Source organism: Hypanus sabinus, unplaced genomic scaffold (assembly GCF_030144855.1).
Source record: "Hypanus sabinus isolate sHypSab1 unplaced genomic scaffold, sHypSab1.hap1 scaffold_189, whole genome shotgun sequence".
In the NCBI taxonomy this organism is placed as follows: Eukaryota; Metazoa; Chordata; class Chondrichthyes; order Myliobatiformes; family Dasyatidae; genus Hypanus; species Hypanus sabinus.
In genome coordinates, this window is record NW_026779981.1 from 536201 (window position 1) to 555601 (window position 19401).

The 19401-nt window shown below is 50.7% G+C and overlaps 2 protein-coding genes across 4 annotated transcripts in view; both read right to left on the reverse strand.

Moving 5' to 3' along the window:
* The window catches only part of LOC132387461 (oxidized low-density lipoprotein receptor 1-like), a 30075-nt gene extending 26593 nt beyond the window's left edge, over window positions 1-3482 (reverse strand). For all 3 annotated transcript variants that reach the window (XM_059959826.1, XM_059959825.1, XM_059959824.1), the window contains exons 1-2: window positions 3405-3482; window positions 333-401 (exon numbers count right to left, since the gene is read on the reverse strand). In XM_059959826.1, the coding sequence (XP_059815809.1) occupies window positions 333-401; window positions 3405-3471 (136 nt within the window). In that variant the 5' untranslated portion in view covers window positions 3472-3482. The remainder of the gene's footprint in view (window positions 1-332; window positions 402-3404) is intronic.
* A 4381-nt stretch (window positions 3483-7863) lies between these two features.
* On the reverse strand, window positions 7864-18621 carry LOC132387463 (B-cell differentiation antigen CD72-like). Its single transcript, XM_059959828.1, has 6 exons — window positions 18484-18621; window positions 14274-14378; window positions 11182-11616; window positions 10254-10396; window positions 9573-9637; window positions 7864-8429 (listed from the first exon to the last, which is right to left on the reverse strand). The coding sequence occupies exons 1-6, from the start codon at window positions 18527-18529 to the stop codon at window positions 8240-8242; spliced, it is 984 nt and encodes a 327-aa protein (XP_059815811.1). The 5' UTR covers window positions 18530-18621; the 3' UTR covers window positions 7864-8239.
* Between the last annotated feature and the right edge of the window lie 780 nt (window positions 18622-19401).

The window sequence follows — 19401 nt, forward strand, 5'->3', positions numbered from 1 at the left end:
GAAAGAGGTTGGGTTGATTGCGAAGTTCTTCCTTGTAGCGCAGGGCTGACCTTTCAGGGGTATATAAAGCCACGAGGAGCACAGACAGAGTGAATGGGCGGTATTAGTTCCCCTGAACCTGGACAATGGAGGACCAGAGCGCACAGGTATAAGGACAGAGGGGAAACAGATTTAACTGGTGAGCCGATTGACAAGCCTTTGTTACCCTGATGGTGGTCAGTCTGCGGAACGAGCTGCCAGGGAATTGGTGGAGACGACTGCATTACACACTTGAGCATTTGGGAGTATGACATGTGAGCCCTCCAGAATGACGTCTTTGTTGCATCACTGACCTGTTTGTGTATTGGGGAAGCGTTCGACTTTCCGAATGTTCAGCTCGGTGTAGGTGGAGTTCAGATAGTCTGCGAGAGAGAGATAGACAAGGAAGAGTGAGAGCGATAGAAAATTGGGGGCAGTGAGGTGCAGAGGGAAGGGATGAGATATCGAGAGAGGAGGAGAGAGGGCTGTCGGGAGGGAGGCAAGAGGGGGAAGCGAGACAGGGATTGCAAAAACAGAGAGGGTGAAATGAATGGATGGAGTGGTTGAGAAAGGGGTGATCGAAGAGGGGCGATGGGCGAGAAAATGGAAGAGAATGGGGGACACAGAACAAGGAGAGACAGGGAATGTTAGAATGTTACCTGGGTTTCAGCACCTAAGTTACAGGTGAACAAGTTAGGTCTTTATACCTTGCAGCGTAGAAGGTTGAAGTGGGGACTTGATAGAGGTACTTAGCGTTATGATGGGTACAGATAGAGATGATGTGGATAGGTTTTTCCATTGAGAGTAGGGAGATTCAAACAAGAGGACATGAGTTGAGAGATAAGGGGCAAATGTTTAAGGTAACAGGAGGGGAGCATTATGAGCTGAGTGCAGGTCAGTGGGACTAGGTGACAGTAAGCGTTCGGCACGGGCTAGAAGGGTCGAGATGGCCTGTTTCCGTGTTAAAATTGTTATATGGTTATATGTATAAAATAGGGGATAAAGTGAGGTGAAGGTAGTGAGATAGTGAGCGCGGAGAGTAGGATTGAGAGGTGAGACAAAGGGGTGAAAGGTGGGAGAGAGAGGGTGGAAGAGATAAACGGAGTGAGCGAGTGAGGGAAAGAGTACAGAAGGGAGAGAGAGTGGGAGACCGGGAGACGTTGACAGAGGGAAGAGGATTAAGAAAGTGAGCAAAGAGAGGGGAAGAGTTAATGGGGAAGAAGGAGTAGAGAGATGCTGGGAGATAGTTAGAGAGCGAGCAGAATGAAGGTGTCAAGAGGGAAAAGGAAGCAGAGTGAGGACAAGAGAAGGGAGAGTGGATGAGATGGGAAAAGAGGGATTGTGGTGAGTAGGGAGGGGAAACAGAAGAATGAGCGTGAGGGAAAGGGAGAGAGAAGGGGGAAGGGATAAGGCTTGTGCAGAGTGAGAGAAGGGAGAGGAGAGCGAAGGGGAAAGAGGGCATTAAAATAAACTTTATAGTGCGCCCTCATCACCGCATCTCTTCCTGCCCTCTCTAAACACAACCCTACAGCTGCCTTATTCAGCTGCCATCCCACAGCGCTCCCTCCTTTCGCCCTGTCAGCGCTCCCCCCTCAGTCACCCTTCCAACCGACCGCCCCGACCACGACACTCCCACAACAATGCCCCACCCATTACATTCCGTCCTCCCACACCGCTCTCTCCCCACTCCGTTCCACGATGCTGCTTCTATACCGCCCTCCTATGCCGGTCGCTCCACGCCTCCCTTCCCAAAGTGTGCCATGGTCACGCCCCCACCCCGTGACGTTGCTTTCTCCTCGTCGCCTCTCCTGTGCGCTCCCTCCGACACAGTCAAACAGCGAATCATTCGGGTCAGCTGTCAGTTTGCCCTGAGGTTTCACGACAGGAATGGACACATTACATGACCACAGTCAAGGCAAAAAAAGATTAAACTGACTTTCACCTCTACGGACCTGGGGCTCCACGTACTGGACATCAGGTTCAGCTGGGAGCGATACAGGGAGGTTCGGAAACCTCATCATCGACCCAGCACAAACACACGAAATCAAACACAGAGTGACCCACGCTCCACACCGTCCCATCACACTCTCCCGGGGTGAGACACAGAGTGAATCTCCCTCCACATCGTCCCATCACACACTCCCGGGGTCAGACACAGAGTGAATCTCCCTCCACACCTTCCCAACCCACACTCCCGGGGTCAGACACAGAGTGAATCTCCCTCCACACCGTCCCATCACACACTCCCGGGGTCAGACACAGAGTGAATCTCCCTCCACACCGTCCCATCACACACTCCCGGGGTCAGACACAGAGTGAATCTCCCTCCACATCGTCCCATCACACACTCCCGGGGTCAGACACAGAGTGAATCTCCCTCCACACCTTCCATCCCACACTCCCGGGGTCAGACACAGAGTGAATCTCCCTCCACACCGTCCCATCACACACTCCCGGGGTCAGACACAGAGTGAATCTCCCTCCACACCGTCCCATCACACACTCCCGGGGTCAGACACAGAGTGAATCTCCCTCCACACCGTCCCATCACACACTCCCGGGGTCAGACACAGAGTGAATCTCCCTCCACACCCTCCCATCACACACTCCCGGGGTCAGACACAGAGTGAATCTCCCTCCACACCGTCCCATCACACACTCCCGGGGACAGACACAGACTGAATCTCCCTCCACACCGTTCCATCACACACTCCCGGGGTCAGACACAGACTGAATCTCCCTCCACACCGTCCCATTACACACTCCCGTGGTCAAACACAGAGTAAATCTCCCTCCACACCTTCCCAACCCACACTCCCGGGGTCAGACACAGAGTGAATCTCCCTCCATACCGTCCCATCACACACTCCCGGGGTCAGACACAGACTGAATCTCCCTCCACACCGTCCCATTACACAATCCCGTGGTCAAACAGAGTGAATCTCCTTCCACACCGTCCGTTTATTCACTCCCGGGGTCAGACACAGAGAGAATCTCCCTCCATACCGTCCCATCACACACTCCCGGGGTCAGACACAGAGTGAATCTCCCTCCACACCGTCCCATTACACAATCCCGTGGTCAAACAGAGTGAATCTCCTTCCACACCGTCCGTTTATTCACTCCCGGGGTCAGACACAGAGAGAATCTCCTTCCACACCGTCCCATCACAAACTGCCGGGATCCAACACAGAGTTAATCTCCCACCACAGCGTCTCACAGGCCTGGGCTCAGACACAGAATGAAGCTCCCTCCCTGCTGTGCGATTACAAACCCCCGGGGTCAAACGCAGAGCTAGTTTCCATGCAGACTGTCCAGCACACGCTCTCGGAGCCTGACTCATATTGAATCCTCCTCCCTCCCTCCCGTCTTTCTGCCCCTCTCACCTCGGGAAGGAGCCTGTATGTCAGTTTTTGTGGGTTTCTTATTCATGTAGGTCTCGCTGTCGTCCATTCCGTCGAGGATCCTCTGCGTCTCTGAGCTCAGAAAGGAGAAGTAACCGTTGTCAGAGGAAGCCTGTTTTGACAAGTGAGTCAGACCGACACCAACAAACACGAGATCAGCAGCTGATAAAGAGGAACCGAGAGGAGGGGCTGGGGAAGGTGCCGTGTAGAGGGATTGAGAGTCTGCGAGCGGGTGGCCCACAGAGATAAGAGTGGAGCAGGGAAGAGTAGTGATAGTGAGGAGGAGTGAGAGAGGGGGATATAGAGTGTGGGCTGAGAGAGAAGTATGGATAGTGGACTGTGAATAGTGGAGTAGAGAGGTGATGGGTGAGAGGTTGGAGTGAAAGGAATGTAAGAGTGACGGAGATGGCGAAAACGGGAGGTGATGAGGAAGATGTGTAGATAAATTGAGGGGGAGGAGATTGGCAGAGAGAGGGAGAAATGTCGGCGCGTTTAAAGTGAAGAAAAGAGAGAAAGACAGAATGATAGGAGCGGTGAGTAGAATAGAAAGAAGAGAGGGAGGTACAGAGAAGAAAGAGGAGAGCAGGATAGGGAGGGATGAGGGAGAAGGAATGTGGACGATGAGGGAGAGAGTAGTCGAATGAGGAGAGACTAAAGGAATGGAAGGATTCTCTATCCTTTTCAACCTCTCTCTCCCCCACAGTTACATCTGCATCTGTCACACACCCTCCCTCTACAACCGTCTCTAACTTACTCTTACCCCTCCATGTTACACCCTTCGTCATCTCGCTCCCCACATTCCTTACTCTCTCCCGACTCTCTTATACGCCGCTACCCCGTTCTTAACACTGCCCGTGCCTTTCCCCACTCCCTGTCTCTTTCCCACACTCTTCCTCCCCCCAACCTCCTTCCTTTCACCCCCCTCCTCCCTCTCCCACTCTCTTTCTCAAGTTCCCTGCCTTCCCTCTCAATCGGAGACACTTTCTCTCGGTCTAAACATATTATGCGATTCTGTCTCTGCATCCCCGTCACTAACCCCCTCTTTATCCTCCATGAATATCCCAAATCTGCTTCAATTTTGCTCTTCTGTCCAGATTGCTCCCGCACTCTACCCACTCTCTCCCCATCCCTATCTTTCTCACTGTGCTCTTCACTCAGCCCTCTCTTTCACTCTCCATTCTCCCTTTCTCCAGCATCCTCGCTCTCATACTTTCTGTCTTCCCAAATTTGTTTCGCCCGCACTGAACACGCAACTGTCGGATATCCGATAACAAAGCGGTCCACTGTTCCGTTTTCTGGAAAGGCGCCCCCCGCTGTACAAGTACGTCCTCGTCACCATTTTTCTCACCGCAATCGGGATCGGTCACACTCTCCATTGTAAGTCAGGTGCGCGGGGAAAGGAGAACGTATCTTTGGAAATGATGGACTTGTAGAGAGGGAGCAGGTGGGGATTGTCCGGACCGGCGCAGAGAGAGAGAGAGGGAGACAGAAAGAGTGACACGGAGAACCTCATCAATGCCCATACACACATTCCGGGGGTCAGACACAGAGTGAGTCTCCCTATACACCGTCACATCACATACTCCCGAGGTCAGACACAGAGTGAATCTCCCTACACACCGTCCCATCAAACATACCCGGGGTCAGACACAGAGTGAAGTTCCCACCCCACCGCCCTAAAACACACTCCCGCGGTCACATACCGAGTGAATATCCCTCCGCACCGACCAATCACACACTCCCGGGATCACACACAGAGTGAGTCTCCCTACACACCGTCCCATTACGCACTGTTGGATCAGAAACAGAGAGAAGCTTCCTCTCTGCCCGCACTCCCCTCTCAGCAATCAACAGCGCTTCGGCCTTCCTGTGGTCTTGAATTCTGTCTCTGCCTCAGAGATAATATGTGTGTGTCACCAACTGTAGGGCAGAGGGACAGGGAGGGTAGAGGAGGAGAGGGGAGGGCAGTGAAGGAATGTTGAGTTTTCAGTCACTGGTCGGGAGTGATGAGGAACCATACGTCCGGCCTGCCCTCACGGAGAGGTAGAGAGGCTCAAATCCGAGAGATCGATACCTGGTGGACGGGGAGCATGATAACACCAGACGTTAACACTCCGCCATTATACCTGCAGTTCCCTGTGAAAACAGACAGAGAGGCGTTTGAGCCGGCATGACTGAGCCGTGGTGCAGTAGGGGAAGAGGCGCGTTTCGGGGAATGAGGATCTAGAAGGCAGTGGGTGACAGAGAAATACAGGGCTGTAGGTGACACAGGGCCTGGCGGAGTCAGGGAGGCGTGAATTTAAGGGACAAGGTGACGGAGGACTGTAGAGGAGGGTGGAGAGTCCGAGACAATCGTCAACCTCCCTATGCTTCAGTAGGAATTTCCCACCTGCTTCAAAAGGGGACAATCACACCAGTGCCCGGGAAGAGTATGGAGATCTGCCTCAACAACAATTGCCCAGTGACACTCACAGATACTGTGATTGAATGTTTAGAGAGGCTGGCCATACCGAAAGTCAACCCCTTTTCCAGCAAGGACAAGGCCGCTATATTTTGACGAACTCCACTATCGGTCTACTGCGGATACAATCTCATTTGCTTTCCCCTGGACAATGGACCACCTGCACAATACAACACCAACGTCAGGATGCTGTTGACTGACAATAGCTCGGCGTGCAGCATTATCAACCCCTCAGGTCCTGGGCCAGTGAACCTCCCTCTGTAACTGGGTGATGGACATCCTCATCGGGAAACCTCAGTCAGCGCAGATCGGCAGTGACGTCACCGATCGACAATTGGTTTTGAGGAAGCAGAGAGGCTACAGAAGGGTGCAGAGAGATTGAGCGAATGGGCAAAGAAGCGGCGGGTGGATCACAGTGTCGGGATGTGTATGACCATGCCTTTTGGTGGAAGGAATGAAGGCACAGACTGTTTAATAAATGGTGAAAAATTCAAACATCTGATGTGCAAAGGGACCTGATAGACATCGTGCAGGATTCCCTAAAGGATCATTTTCAGGTGGAGTCGCTGGCGAGGAAACCAAATACAATATTCGCATTCTTGTCGAGATGATTAGATTATGAAAACAAGGATGTAGCGTTGAGACATTATAAAGCACTGGTGAGGTCTGACTTGGCAATACGGTGAGCGGTTCAGGGTCCCTTATCTACACCGGCCAGAGGAGCTTGCATTGCAAAGGGTTGAAAGGAAGATCACGGGAATGATTCCCGGATCGAAACGCTTATCAGATCTGGAGCGTTTGATGGCCGAAACTCAGAAGAATGAGGGGGCGGCGGGGAGAGGGTTGTTGTTGAAATCGATCGAATGATCAAAGGCTTCGACAGAGTAGATGTGGAGAGAAGGTTCCCCGTGGCGAGACCGGTGGAGCCACATCGCAATGGAGATCCGTCCTTTTAGAACGGAAATTGGGGGGAATGTATTCAGCCAGAGTATGGTAAATAGGTTACACAGGCGGCTGTGGATTCCCACAGTGGGTGTATTGAAGTCAGAGGTGGACAGATTCTTGATTACACAGGGCATGAAGGAATACGGTAAAAAGGCAGGAGATTGTGGCTGAGGGGGACCTGGATCAGAAATGATGAAATGGCGCAGCAGACTCGATGGCCTTAATCTGCTCCGATATCTCATGGTCTGATTTTAGGTTCCTGTGTTTCCGGGTGTCAGCGTCTCAGTGGATCTGTCCTGGGACCAACAGATTCATGCAAACACGGAGAACGTGTCATGTTCCAGACTGTGCAGCGCCAGGCTTCCAAATGCCGGCACGCCCATTCCCCAAAATGTGATGAGATGTCACTTTCCCTTTAAGGCTCAGGCTGACAATTATTGCCCCTCAACATTGCTTCATGGAAAGTCTGTCGTTGACGTCCCCGTGCTGAGCACTCAGTGCTCAAAGTTAGGAGATCCATTTCAAGAACTATTCTTTGTAACAGAATCTTTGGGTGCCTTTACTGCCGTCCAGTTTATTTCGTGTCTGAGTAACAGTGTACTTCAGACCACACTCTACATTTCCCATCGCCACCATAGATCTCTCGTTGCAGAAGGAATTACAACGTGAGCAGTTTGAGAGGATTCTGTCTTTCATTGAAGACCAGCCCATGTGATTGCTGGGAATGATGGCACCGCCGCCTGGTGTCGACGCTGCAACACAACAAGGTCGCCAGAGGCGTCAGATAAGCGGTGACTCAACCAGCTCCATGACGGGCACAGCCTTCCCCAACATCGAGCACATCGTCAAGATGCGATGCCTCGACAATGCATCCATCACTGAGGCTGCTCACCCAGGGAAAAGCTCCCTGTTCATTTCTACCATTGGGGAAGAGGCACAGGAAAAATAAATCTCAAAGATTCAGGAACACCTTCTGCACTTCTGGTATCATATTTTTGAATGTATGAGCAACGCCTCGACATATTTGCAGTATTTATTATCTTTTTGCATCTTAGGTTAATTTTGCATTCTTGTGACGTACTGATCATGCAAAGATACAAAGCTCAGGGCGGAAACGACACAGATAATGAGTCAGACGGTACAGATCCTGTACAGTCCTTTCATACTGGGAGCGGGAGGCAAGAATTTGTGGGATGACAGAATGGGGATGAAATAGAAGGAGATGGCAGGGGAGGAGTTATGAGAGAGAGCGAGTTTGGAGGTACGAGTGGAAAGAGAGAGCGAGATGCCGAGCAACAGTGCCACAGTTAGAGAGAGAGAGGAACAGGGCAGGGCCGAGGGGAAGAGAGGATGGGTTTGTCAAAGTCTGGGAGAGAGATAGAAATTGGGTAAGAGAATGATGTCACTAGATTTAAGTCCCCTCCACGGCATTTCGACAGAGAACCCGGATCTTTTCTGGAATATCCGGGACCAAAGCTGCGGGCTTCTCACAGATGAAACGGTGTTGATCACTTTTGCAACTGCCAAGCCAACCGGATTTACATTCACTGCATTCGAACTTTCCAGAGGTCACCTTGTACACGACGTTAGAGGCGACTTTCCTGTCAAAGAAGGGTAAAATTTCAAAAGGGACAACACAACTCTAGCAGGCTGTCCTGTGACAGTCAGAAAATACTCCCAGTGACTCAATTTCGCCTCACCGACCGGTGTCGGTCCACAAAATATTCCCACTGACCCCTTCTCTCTCCTCACACCAGTTTCAGTTTCCAAAATACTCCAACTGACCCATTCTCCGCAACCCTGTGTCAGTCCCCCATTAATCCCTTGTCCAACACTCTAAACACAGAGCTGTGCAAGTCCCCCAAAATAACTCCACGATCACACCTTCTCCCCAGCGCACCCTGTCAGTCCTCAAATTACTCCCAGAGCCTCAGCCTCTCCCCACGACCCCGGGTCCGCCCCGAAGATACTCCCATAGCCCCACTCTCTACCCACTGAACCGCGTCAGTCCCCAAACTAATCCTACTGCTCCACTCTGCATACAGCCCTGTCTCATTTCCAAAAATACTCCCAGTGACGCACTCCCTTTCCAAAGGAGGTGTGTCTGCCCCGAAAATACGTACACTTCCTACTTTCACCCACCAGACCCGTACCTGTCCCTAATATGATCCCACTGTCAAACCTTCTCCCGACAAGAACTGTGTCAATCACCAAAACACTCACTTCCCATCCCTTCCGACAGTCAGTCAGCCCACAGAATAATCCAACTGTCCGCCCTCTAACAAGAAGCCAGTGTCGATTCCCAAAGTAATCGTATTGTCTAATTTCACCCCACAGACCCGTGTTAGTACCAGATTAAACGCTCTACCCCAGTCTCCCTCCACATCGTCCGTCCCCAAATACTCTCACCGACGCATGGTCTCCCCACAGACCTACATCAGTCCCCGAATTACTCCCCCTTCCAACTTTCCTCCCACCGACAGCGTCGGTCAACAAATCAATCGCACTGCCCAGTCTCTTCCTCCGGGGATGCCAGGCCACAGAATACTCCCACTGCCTTCCTCTCTGCCGTCAGGCCTGTTTCTATCCCCGAAGTATCCCCAAAGACCCAACTCTCACTATTGAATTGTGGTAGCCCCCAAAAGCTCTCCGTTCCCCACCTACCCCACAGACGTGTGCCTGGCCCCAAAATTAATTCCACTGCACAGTCTCACCAGGAACACCGACATGACCCCAAATCTCACCCCGCTTTGCATGTTCCAATCCAGTATGAACTGTCTTCACCGAGGACAGCGTTGTTAACAAACTTCTGTGAAAATAAATTGCTGTCATTAATGACTGGAATCGAGCACAATTTAAGGACCGTCACTCTTTGTGTGTCGACGGTAATGTGTGATGGGACGGTGTGGAGGGGTATTCATTCTGTCACAGATCCCGGGACTGTGTGAAAGGGACGGTGTGCAGGGAGATTCACTCTGTGTCTGACCCCGGGAGACTGTGATGGGACGATGTGGAGGGATATTGCCTCAGTGTCTGACCCCGGGAGTGTTTGATGGGGCAATGCGAAGGGATATTCACGCTGTGCCTGACCCCGGGACTGCGTGTTGAGACAGTGTGGAGGGAGATTCCCTCAGTGCCTGAACCCGGGAGTGTGTGATGGGACGGTTTGCAGGGAGATTCACTCTGTGTCTGACCCCGTGAGTGTGTGATGGGACGGTGTGGATGGATATTCACTCTGTGCCTGACCCCCGGAGAAGATAATTCAGCGATGTGGAGGGAACCTAGCTTTGTCTACAGTTGAAATGTGTGATGGGACGTTGTGGAGAGAGTTTCATTCTATGTCTGACCCCGGGAATTTATGATTGTACGGTATGGAAGGAGCTTCACTCTGATGTGGATATATCTTCCTTCCAACTGACACATACCTCTTCCTCGTATGTATTTATTTCAAGAAACTTTGATTCAGAGATAGAACAGAGCTGCTTCGCCCCCTCGTAAGAACTTTCAAACGTGGAAATGAAATAACACAGGTCTTCATTTCTGATCCAGTCCTTGGAACACGCTTTCTCTGGAAATCAGGAACAAGGAACAGTAAATCTCACTCCTATTGTCCATTACGTCCGCTAAGAGTCAGATACAGAAAGTGCATCACTCCACACCATCCCATCTCATAACCGTAGGCTCCGAAACAGAGTGAATCTCCCTCCATACCATCCCTGACACACTCAAGTGTTCAGGCATCTGCTGCGCATTGACCTATCACACACATACACCGGTTTCAGACACAGAGCGCAACACCCCTGTCACCGTCCCATCTCACACTCCCGTGGTTAGACAGAGTGCAACTGCCTCGTCACCGTCCCATCACGCCCTCCCGCGGACACACAGAGTAAAGCTCCCTGCACACCGTCCCATCAGAGACACCCGTGGTCACATAGCCTGAAACTGCCTCCACACCGTTCAATTATAGACTGTCGGGTCGGCCTCAGACCGAATTTCTATCGACACTGTCCAACACACATACTCGTGGTCAGAGAGAGAGCGCAGGTTCTAACAGAAACACCGGGTGTCAAACGCAAAGTGATATTCGCTATGCAGCAATGCCAGACGCTGTGAGAAGCTACTTCTGTGGCGCTGTATCATGCACTCCCGGGTACAGACACTAGGTGCCGATCTTTACACACTGTCCATGCACTCCCGGAGGTGGACGATGGGTGTCGTTCCACCCACGCCGTCTCATCACATACACCCGGAGTCACACTGTGAGTGTCTCTCCAATCGCACCTTCTCGCTGCACATTCCCGAGATCGGCCACAGAGTATACGAGCGGGAGAACGGCGGATGTTCTCTCACCTTTTCTGCTGCTCAGCAGCTGGCAGATTTTAGCCTTGGTTTCGTTGAGAGTTCTACACTTCAGTTCGAGGTGACAGAAGTTCTGACGGAGATCGGTTTGCGTTTGATGCTGGTCAGAGAGATCGGTGCTCATGACCGAGAGGTTGCTTTCCAGGACGAACAATTTGTTTTCAAGGATGGAGATGTTTCTTTCGAGGATAAACAATGTATGTTCGAGGATGGAGACGTTGTTGCGTGGGACGGAAACGTTCTTTAGACAGGTGCTCTGAGAGAGATCCAAGCCGGAATTCTCTGATATCATGGATTCCAGGGTTGAGTTCGGTTCGTGGATTTGTACTGGACACTGGCACTGGGTCCTGTTCATCTCCTGATGTTGCTCCCAAAGTCTCAGGTACTTTTGGTCAGAGGCGAGCAGAGACTGACGGATCTGTAACACTGAGAGAAATGGTGAGGTGTGTGTCTGTGTCACGGCAATTCGTGGGTCGGTCGTACAGTGAGGGAAGTGTGGGTATCGCGTTGTGGGTTGTGTCCATGTCGTTGTCAGTGATCTGTCGATGTCACGCTGAGGGCAGTGTCCGTGTCTTGCAGAGGGGTGTGTCCTCGGTATGGAGAGGAGCGTGTCAGTGTCACAGTAAAGACCGTTTCCGTGTTCCTGTGAGGGGTGTGCTATTGTCACGGTGAGAGGTGACTCTCGTCACTGATGTGATGGTGAAGGACGTGTTGGTGTCACAGTGAAGTAGGTGTAAGTGTCACGCTGAGAGATCTGTCGGTGCCTGAAGCGTTGTTGCGGGGGCCGATGTTTAGATCTCTTTATCAGCTGGATTATTAATGAACCGCAGCACCCCGGGTTTGTCCAGCACTCTCACACTGGATCTCTCACATAACGGCCGCCCCGGTTAACTCTATCTACTCTTTGTTAGCAATCACAAATTGCCTAATGACGGAAGACTGCAAAGAAATCGCAAAGGGTCCGCCCACTTGTTAAACCTCTTGATGGCTCTCCTCAAAACAAGCGACTGCTCGCGATGACTGAATCCCGCCGACAAGTCCCATCGGGCCCCATGCACATCTTAAATCTCTTGCAGGCTCAGGACCGATCAGCCGGCAAAGTATTTACTGACTCTCCTTGATTCACCCATATGTTTTCACCTCCTTTGAGAAGACAACTATCATCACAGAACTCAGATTTCAGTTTGAGATCATTCTGGTTAATCAGACAGATTTCTGGCAAGGCGACAATCGTCAGTAAGACGAAAGAGCTTATTCTGGTCTTCAGGAAGGGTAAGACGAATGAACACATCCCAATATTCATAGGGGCTCAGAGCTGCAGAGAGCGAGCAGTTCCTATGCGTCAAGATCTTTGAGCATCCATCTGGTCCCAAAATATCATAGTGGTTATGAAGAAGGCAAGACAGCGGCTATAATTTATTAGGAATTTGAAGGGATTGGGTATGTCAACAGCTGCAATCAAAAGCGTCTATAGTTGTACCCTGGAGAGCTTTCTGAGAGGCTGCATCACTGTCTGCTATGGAGGGGCTACTGTATAGGACCGAAAGTAGCAGCAGAATTTTCTGAGGCTTGTCAGCTTACAAAGTACCCAGGACAGTATTTGTGAGCGTTTTCCCAGAAAGGCAGCGCCCATTATTAAGGACCTCCATCAGCCAGGTATGCCCACTTCTCACCATCAGGAAGGAGGAACAGGAGCCTGAATGCACACACTCAGTGGTTCAGGAACAGCTCCTTCCCCTCCGCCGTCCGATTTCTAAAATGATACTGAACCCTTGGACACTACCTCACTTGTTAATATATCGAATTTCTGTTCTGCTTGATTTATCATCTATTCTATATATGTATACAAAAATGTATCTATCTGTCAATTTATATTTATTTGTTTGTTTGTTTATGTATTTATTTATTTATTAATTATTTTCTACTATGCTATGTATTACCTTGTAGCAGAAAGCAAGTTTTTTTAGGCTGAGAGAGCGGCTTGTTGGTAAAAAGAAAAATAAAATCAAACCATCGGAAGGAATTGACAGAGGATCGTTAGGTGCAGAATCGTTGTGGTTCGAGTCAAGGAACTGCAATGTTCAAAAGCCAAATATATCAAAGTGGAAATCAAATTATTCTTCGGATACATAACGTATAAAAGAGAGTCGACAGTAGATATTGGGTCACTGGAAAATGATAGTAATGGGCGACAGGAAGATGGTGAAGGAACATAATAAATTTTTGCTTCAGTATTTACTGAGAAAGGCAACAGCAGTAGGTTTGAGCTTCGAGACTGTCTGAGGGCAGAAGTGAGTAACGGTGCCATAAGTTTAGAGAAGGTGCTTGAGAAACTGAGAGGTCTGAAGGTAGATTAGTCATTTTAAATAGATTATCTACACACAGGGTTCTGAAGGAGGTAGCTGAAGAAATTGTGGATCATTGCTCATGTTTCTTCAAGAAGAACTGGATTCTGCCCTGGTTCCGGAGATTCGGAAGTTGCAGGTGCCCCTCTACCCTTTAACAACGGGAGAGGCAGAGTTCTCTGAAGGTGAATATGCTGGTTGAGTCTGTGGTGAGGAAGGAAAATAAAACGCTAGCATTGATTTCGAGCGGACCAGAGCACAAAAGCAAGGATCTCATATTGAGCATTTATAAAGCCCTGGCGAGGCCTCATGTGGAGTATTATGAGCAGCTGTGGGCCCCCTTATTTAAGAATGGATGTTTTGACATTGGAGATAATTCACAGGCGAATCACCAAAATGAATTCAAGCTTGTCGAATGAAGAACATTTCATAGCTCTGGGCCTGGACTCACTGAATGTCAAAAAGGTGAAGTGGGAATCTCACTGAAACCCATCGGTGACAGGAGGCTTCAGTGTCCGTGGCCATGTCGCTGTAAGGGTGCTATTGTTGTCACGTTGATTGGCGAATCGGTGTCAGCATGAAGGGGGTGTTGGTGAGGGGTGTATCCGTGTCACGGTGATGAGCGTGTTGGTGTCAAAAGTGCTGGTTGTCTCGGCGTCACTGTGAGATTTTACGTGGTGACCTGAATCCACTCCATTTCGTTCCTGTCTGACTCCACGCGCAGCCTGTTTGACTCACCATGGATCGAGAGCCCGGCAACGATCGCGACGAAAACGGACGTAACGAGGCAGAGTAGGCAGATCTTACGGCACGGTCTATGTCTCGGCTCCTGTTCATGCGCAGCTGCAGAGAGACCATCCAGCGTGTGCGTGAATTCAGCCGTGTCCCCCAGTGGGATTCCCTTCCACCCGCCACCCGCGCTCTCTCCTTCCAGCACGATCACATTCTCCCGCCTCTCTCAATCTCATCCACTTTCCAGCCGTCGTATTTGACAGTCCCAAATCCTGTACTAGGCAAAGACTGTCTCATGTCTGATTGACTTTTCCTCGTTGTAAGTTGTTCAGAGATTGGTAAATATTTGAGTAAGGATTTGATGATAAATGAATTTTGAATACTAAGCTTTTGACTTTGAGTTGGCCTGCCCACACTAGCCAGAGGATGTGGCGCACGGCACTTATTCTCGCTCGTGGTCTGAGACTAATCGTGTTCCGCAGTGACCGGCCCGGGCCCTCTGGTATTTTTGATGTATCGGATTGACAAGGATGAAAATGGAGCTGGGTGGGTTGTAATCCTGCGAATCGCCCAAAGTTTGGTGACATTGTGGACTGTGTGGAAGATCGCCCACGGATTCACTGGGATATCGATCAGTTGTAAATGTGGTTGGGGAAAAGGGAGAAAGAGGTTAACCCGGGTAAGTGTGAGGTTTCGAGCTTTGCCAAGTCAAATGTAAAGGGGCAGCACAGAGGTGACGGCAGGAATCTTAAATGTCGACCTACAAAGTGACCTTGGGTCGACAGTGCATGTTAGTGAGTGGTAAAGAGTTGACTTCTGACGGGCCTTTGACAAGATCCCTCTCATGGGAGATTCATTCACAAGTTTGCGATGCATGGGATCCACTGTGAGTTATCTATTTCGAATCCTAATCCACAGAATACAGAGGGCGGAGGCCGCTGGTTGGACGTCAGTGATAAGTGGAAAAACCCGGAAGAAAACCGAGATGATAATACAGGCTTTGTGTGTTCAGGACATTATGCCTGGTAATTTTGGAAATTGGTTTATTATTGTCACAGAGAGAAGACAGAACAAGCAGTTGAACACAAAACAGACCCACAGTGTTTTCCCGAGTACATTCCCTCTGGTACTAGACATTTCTACTTTAGGTGGAAAAAAGGTTCTGTCAGTCCACTCTGTCCGTGTCTCAGATAATCTGTCCTATCTCCCCTCTTCTTCCGCCGCTCCAAGGAAAACAGCTCAAGTGTAACACACGTCATCGAAACCGGGCGGCGTCCTGTTGACCCTCTCTGGAGGCTCTCCAAAGCCCCGGCATCCTTCCGATAACGTGATGACCGGAACTCGACACAATCTGCCTGATACAGCCCAGTCTGAGCATTATAATGTTGCAGTATAACCTCCTGACTTGCTGACATAACGCCCCGACTAATAAAGGCAACCATGGCATTCGACATCTCAATCATCCTATCAAACTGTGTAGCCACGAGTAATGACACTGGGCCCCAAGATCCCACTGCTCTGGGCGTTGGCTTTAATAGTGTGAATTCTCTTCACATTTAGCACACCAAAGAACAAAACGTTACGGTTTTACTGGGTTAATCTGAATCTGCCCTTTCTCCAACTCATATCTGTAACTGATCCATATCCCAGTGAATATCCCAGTTTTGGCTCCTTATTTAAGAAAGGATGTGCTGACATTAGAGAAGGTTCAGAGAAGATTCACTAGAATGATTCCGGGAATGAGAGGGTTAACATATGAGGAACCTTTGACGGCTCTTGGACTGTACTACGGGACCTCATATCGAATGCTGAAAGGCATGGATGTGGCAAAGTTGTTTCCCATGGCGGAGGAGTCTAGTACGAGAGGACACGACTTGAGGATTCTCGGGCGCCCAGTCAGAACAGGTATTGAGATTTTTTTTGGCCAGAGGGTGGTGTATCTTTTGAATTTTTTGCCACGGGTGGAAGTGGAGGCTAAGTCATTCGGTGTATTTAAGGCAGAGATTGATAGGTATCTGAGTAGTCAGGGCATCAAAGGATATGGCGAGAAGGGGAGGGAATGGAACTAAAGGGGAGATGAGATCAGCTCATGAGGAAACGGCGGAAAGAATCGATGGGCCGAATGGCCGACTCCTTAGACATATGATTTGGAATATTTTCCTCAGCACCACCTACCTTCGGCCCATCTGAAAATCTACTAACCCACCGATCTACGTTGTCTCCCAATTATTTATCTACATCACAGACAGGACAGGTCCAAGTTACATCCACAGATAGAGGTCACTTTACTGGACAACATGGCAAATCAATCACAGAGTGCAGAATAAAGAGTCACGCGTACGGAGGAAAAGAGGTGCAGGTCCACACCGTCCCATCACACACTCCCGGAGTCAGACGCAGAGTGAATCTCCCTCCAACCCTTCACATCACACACTCCCCGGGTCCAACACAGAGTGAATCTCCCTCTACATCGTCCCAACACACACAGCCGGGGTCAGAAACAAAAGGAATCTCCCTCCACACCGTCATATCACACTTTCCCCGGGTCAGACACACTGTCAATCTCCCTCCAATCCGTCCCATCATACACGCCCGGGTCCCGACACAGAGTGAATCTCGCTCCACGTCATCCCATCACACACTCCGGGGGTCAGACACAGAAAGAATTTCCCTCCAGACCGTCCCATCACACACTCCAGGGGTCAGACACAGAGTGAATCTCCCTCCACACCGTCCCATCACACACTCCCGGAGTCAGACACAGTGTGAATCTCCCTCCACACCGTCCCATCTCACACTCCCGGGGTCAGGCAGAGTGAATATCCCTCCACACCGTCCCATCACACACTCCCGTGGTCTGATCCAGAGTGAATCTCCGTCCACACCGTCCCATCACAGACTCCCGGGGTCAGACACAGAATGAATCTCCCTCCACACCGTCCCATCACACACTCCCGGTGTCAGACACACAGTGAATCGCCCTCCACACCGTCCCATTGCACACTCCCGGGGTCTGACACACAGTGAATCTCCCTCCACACTGTTAAATCATATTTAGCTGGGTGTCAGGCACCGAGTGAATCTCCCTCCTCTCCGTCCCATCACACCCTCCCGGGGCCCGGCACAGAGTAATACTCCCTCCACACCGTTCCAGCAAACTCTCCCGGGGTCACACACAGATTGTATCGCCTTCCACGCCGTCCCATCACACACTCCCGGGGTCAGACACAGAACGAATTTCCCTCCACACCGTTCCTGCAAATACACCCGGTGCCAGACACACAGTGAATCCCCATCCACACCGTCCCATTACACACTCCCGGGGTCAGACACAGAGTGAATCTTCCCCTACACCGTCCCATCACACACTCACGGTGTCAGACACAAAGTGAATCACCTTCCACTCCGTCCCACCACATACCCCCGGCGTCAGACACAGAGTGAATCTCCCTCCACACTGTCCCATCACACACTCCCGGTGTCAGACACACAGTGAATCCCCATCCACACCGTCCCATCACACACTCCCGGGGTCAGACACAGAGTGAATCTCACCCCACAACGTCCATCACACGCTTTCGGGGTCAGACACAGAGTGAATCTTCCTCTACACCGTCCCATCACACACTCACGGTGTCAGACACAAAGTGAATCACGCTCCACTCCGACCCACCACATACCCCCGGCGTCAGACACAGAGTGAATCTCCCTCCACACTGTCCCATCACACACTCCCGGTGTCAGACACACAGTGAATCCCCATCCACACCGTCCCATCACACACTCCCGGGGTCAGACACAGAGTGAATCTCACCCCACACCGTCCATCACACGCTTTCGGGGTCAGACACAGAGTGAATCTTCCTCTACACCGTCCCATCACACACTCACGGTGTCAGACACAAAGTGAATCACGCTCCACTCCGACCCACCACATACCCCCGGCGTCAGACACAGAGTGAATCTCCCTCAACACCGTCCCATCATACACTCACTGTTTCAGACACAGAGTGAATCTCCCTCCACACCGTCTCATCACACACTTTCGGGGTCCGACTTAAAGCTTAGAGCTTTACTCTAAGCTCCCTCCACACAGTTCCAGCAAACACTCCAGGACTCAGACAGAGAGGGAAACTCCCTCCACCAGTGCGAACAAACGCACCCGTGATCAGACACTTAATGGTGCTCTCTCCCTTCATCTTTCTGCCCCACTCACCTCTGGAAGGAGACTGTGATTCCATCTTGGCGAACTTTGCAATCATGTACGTATCGCTCAGTCCTCCTGTCGAGGATCCTCTGCGTCTCTGAGCTCAGCGAGGGGAAGTAACCGTTGTCAGAGGAAGCCCGTGTTGATAAAGGGACCAGAACGACACAAACAAATACCGGATGAGCAGCTGATAAAGAGACCAGGGGGAGGAGAGAGATTGAGGCTGTTGGGGAGCGTGATCGAGTGAGTCGATGGTGGCGGGCAATGAATAGTGAGAGTGGGGAGGTAGGGAGGAGTTAGATTTTGGTGTTGCCCGAGACAGAGAAGTGGCTAACAAGGTGCAGTCTGGTTAGAGAGAAAGTGAGACGTGGGAGTGTGAGGCGTGACGTGGGAAAGTAAGAGATGGGAACGGCAATCGTAAGGATAAGGAGAGGGCGAGCAAACTGGGAAAGCAGAGGGTAAGAAATGGAAAGTGAGGAACGGAGAGGAGAAGGGGGACGAGAGGGAGAGCGGGAAGAGTGAAAAGGGGCTCATGGAAGGGAGGAGTGCAGGAGAGAGAATGACGATGGAGGCGGAGAGTTCTCGAATAAGCGGGACAGAGAAGAAATAATTTAAGCGAGGGGGTGGGGAGGGAGGGGAGTAGAGAGAGAGGACAGGCGCAAGGAGGTGGTATTGGAGCTAATCACGGATGGATTTGTGTCAATAATAGAGAGAATCCATTTCGACTATTGTTACAGTTGTGATCACCGAATTATAGGAAAGATGTCAACAAAATATAGATACTAAAGATATTTAGTAGAATGTTACCTGGGTTTCAGCACCTAAGTTACAGGGAAAGGTTGAATAAGTTAGGAGTTTACTCTTTGGAGAGAAGAAGGTTGAGGAGGGGGCGGACTTGATAGAGGTATTTAAATTTCTGAGGGGGAT

Excerpts from the sequence above, each read along its gene's own strand:
- LOC132387463 (XM_059959828.1), bottom strand. The coding sequence starts at position 18,529 with ATGATTGCAAAGTTCGCCAAGATGGAATCACAGTCTCCTTCCAGAG. Across the intron at positions 14,379-18,483 it reads ATCACAGTCTCCTTCCAGAG|CTGCGCATGAACAGGAGCCG; the intron begins GTGAGTGGGGCA and ends GTCTCTCTGCAG. Across the intron at positions 11,617-14,273 it reads TGCCGGGCTCTCGATCCATG|TGTTACAGATCCGTCAGTCT; the intron begins GTGAGTCAAACA and ends CATTTCTCTCAG.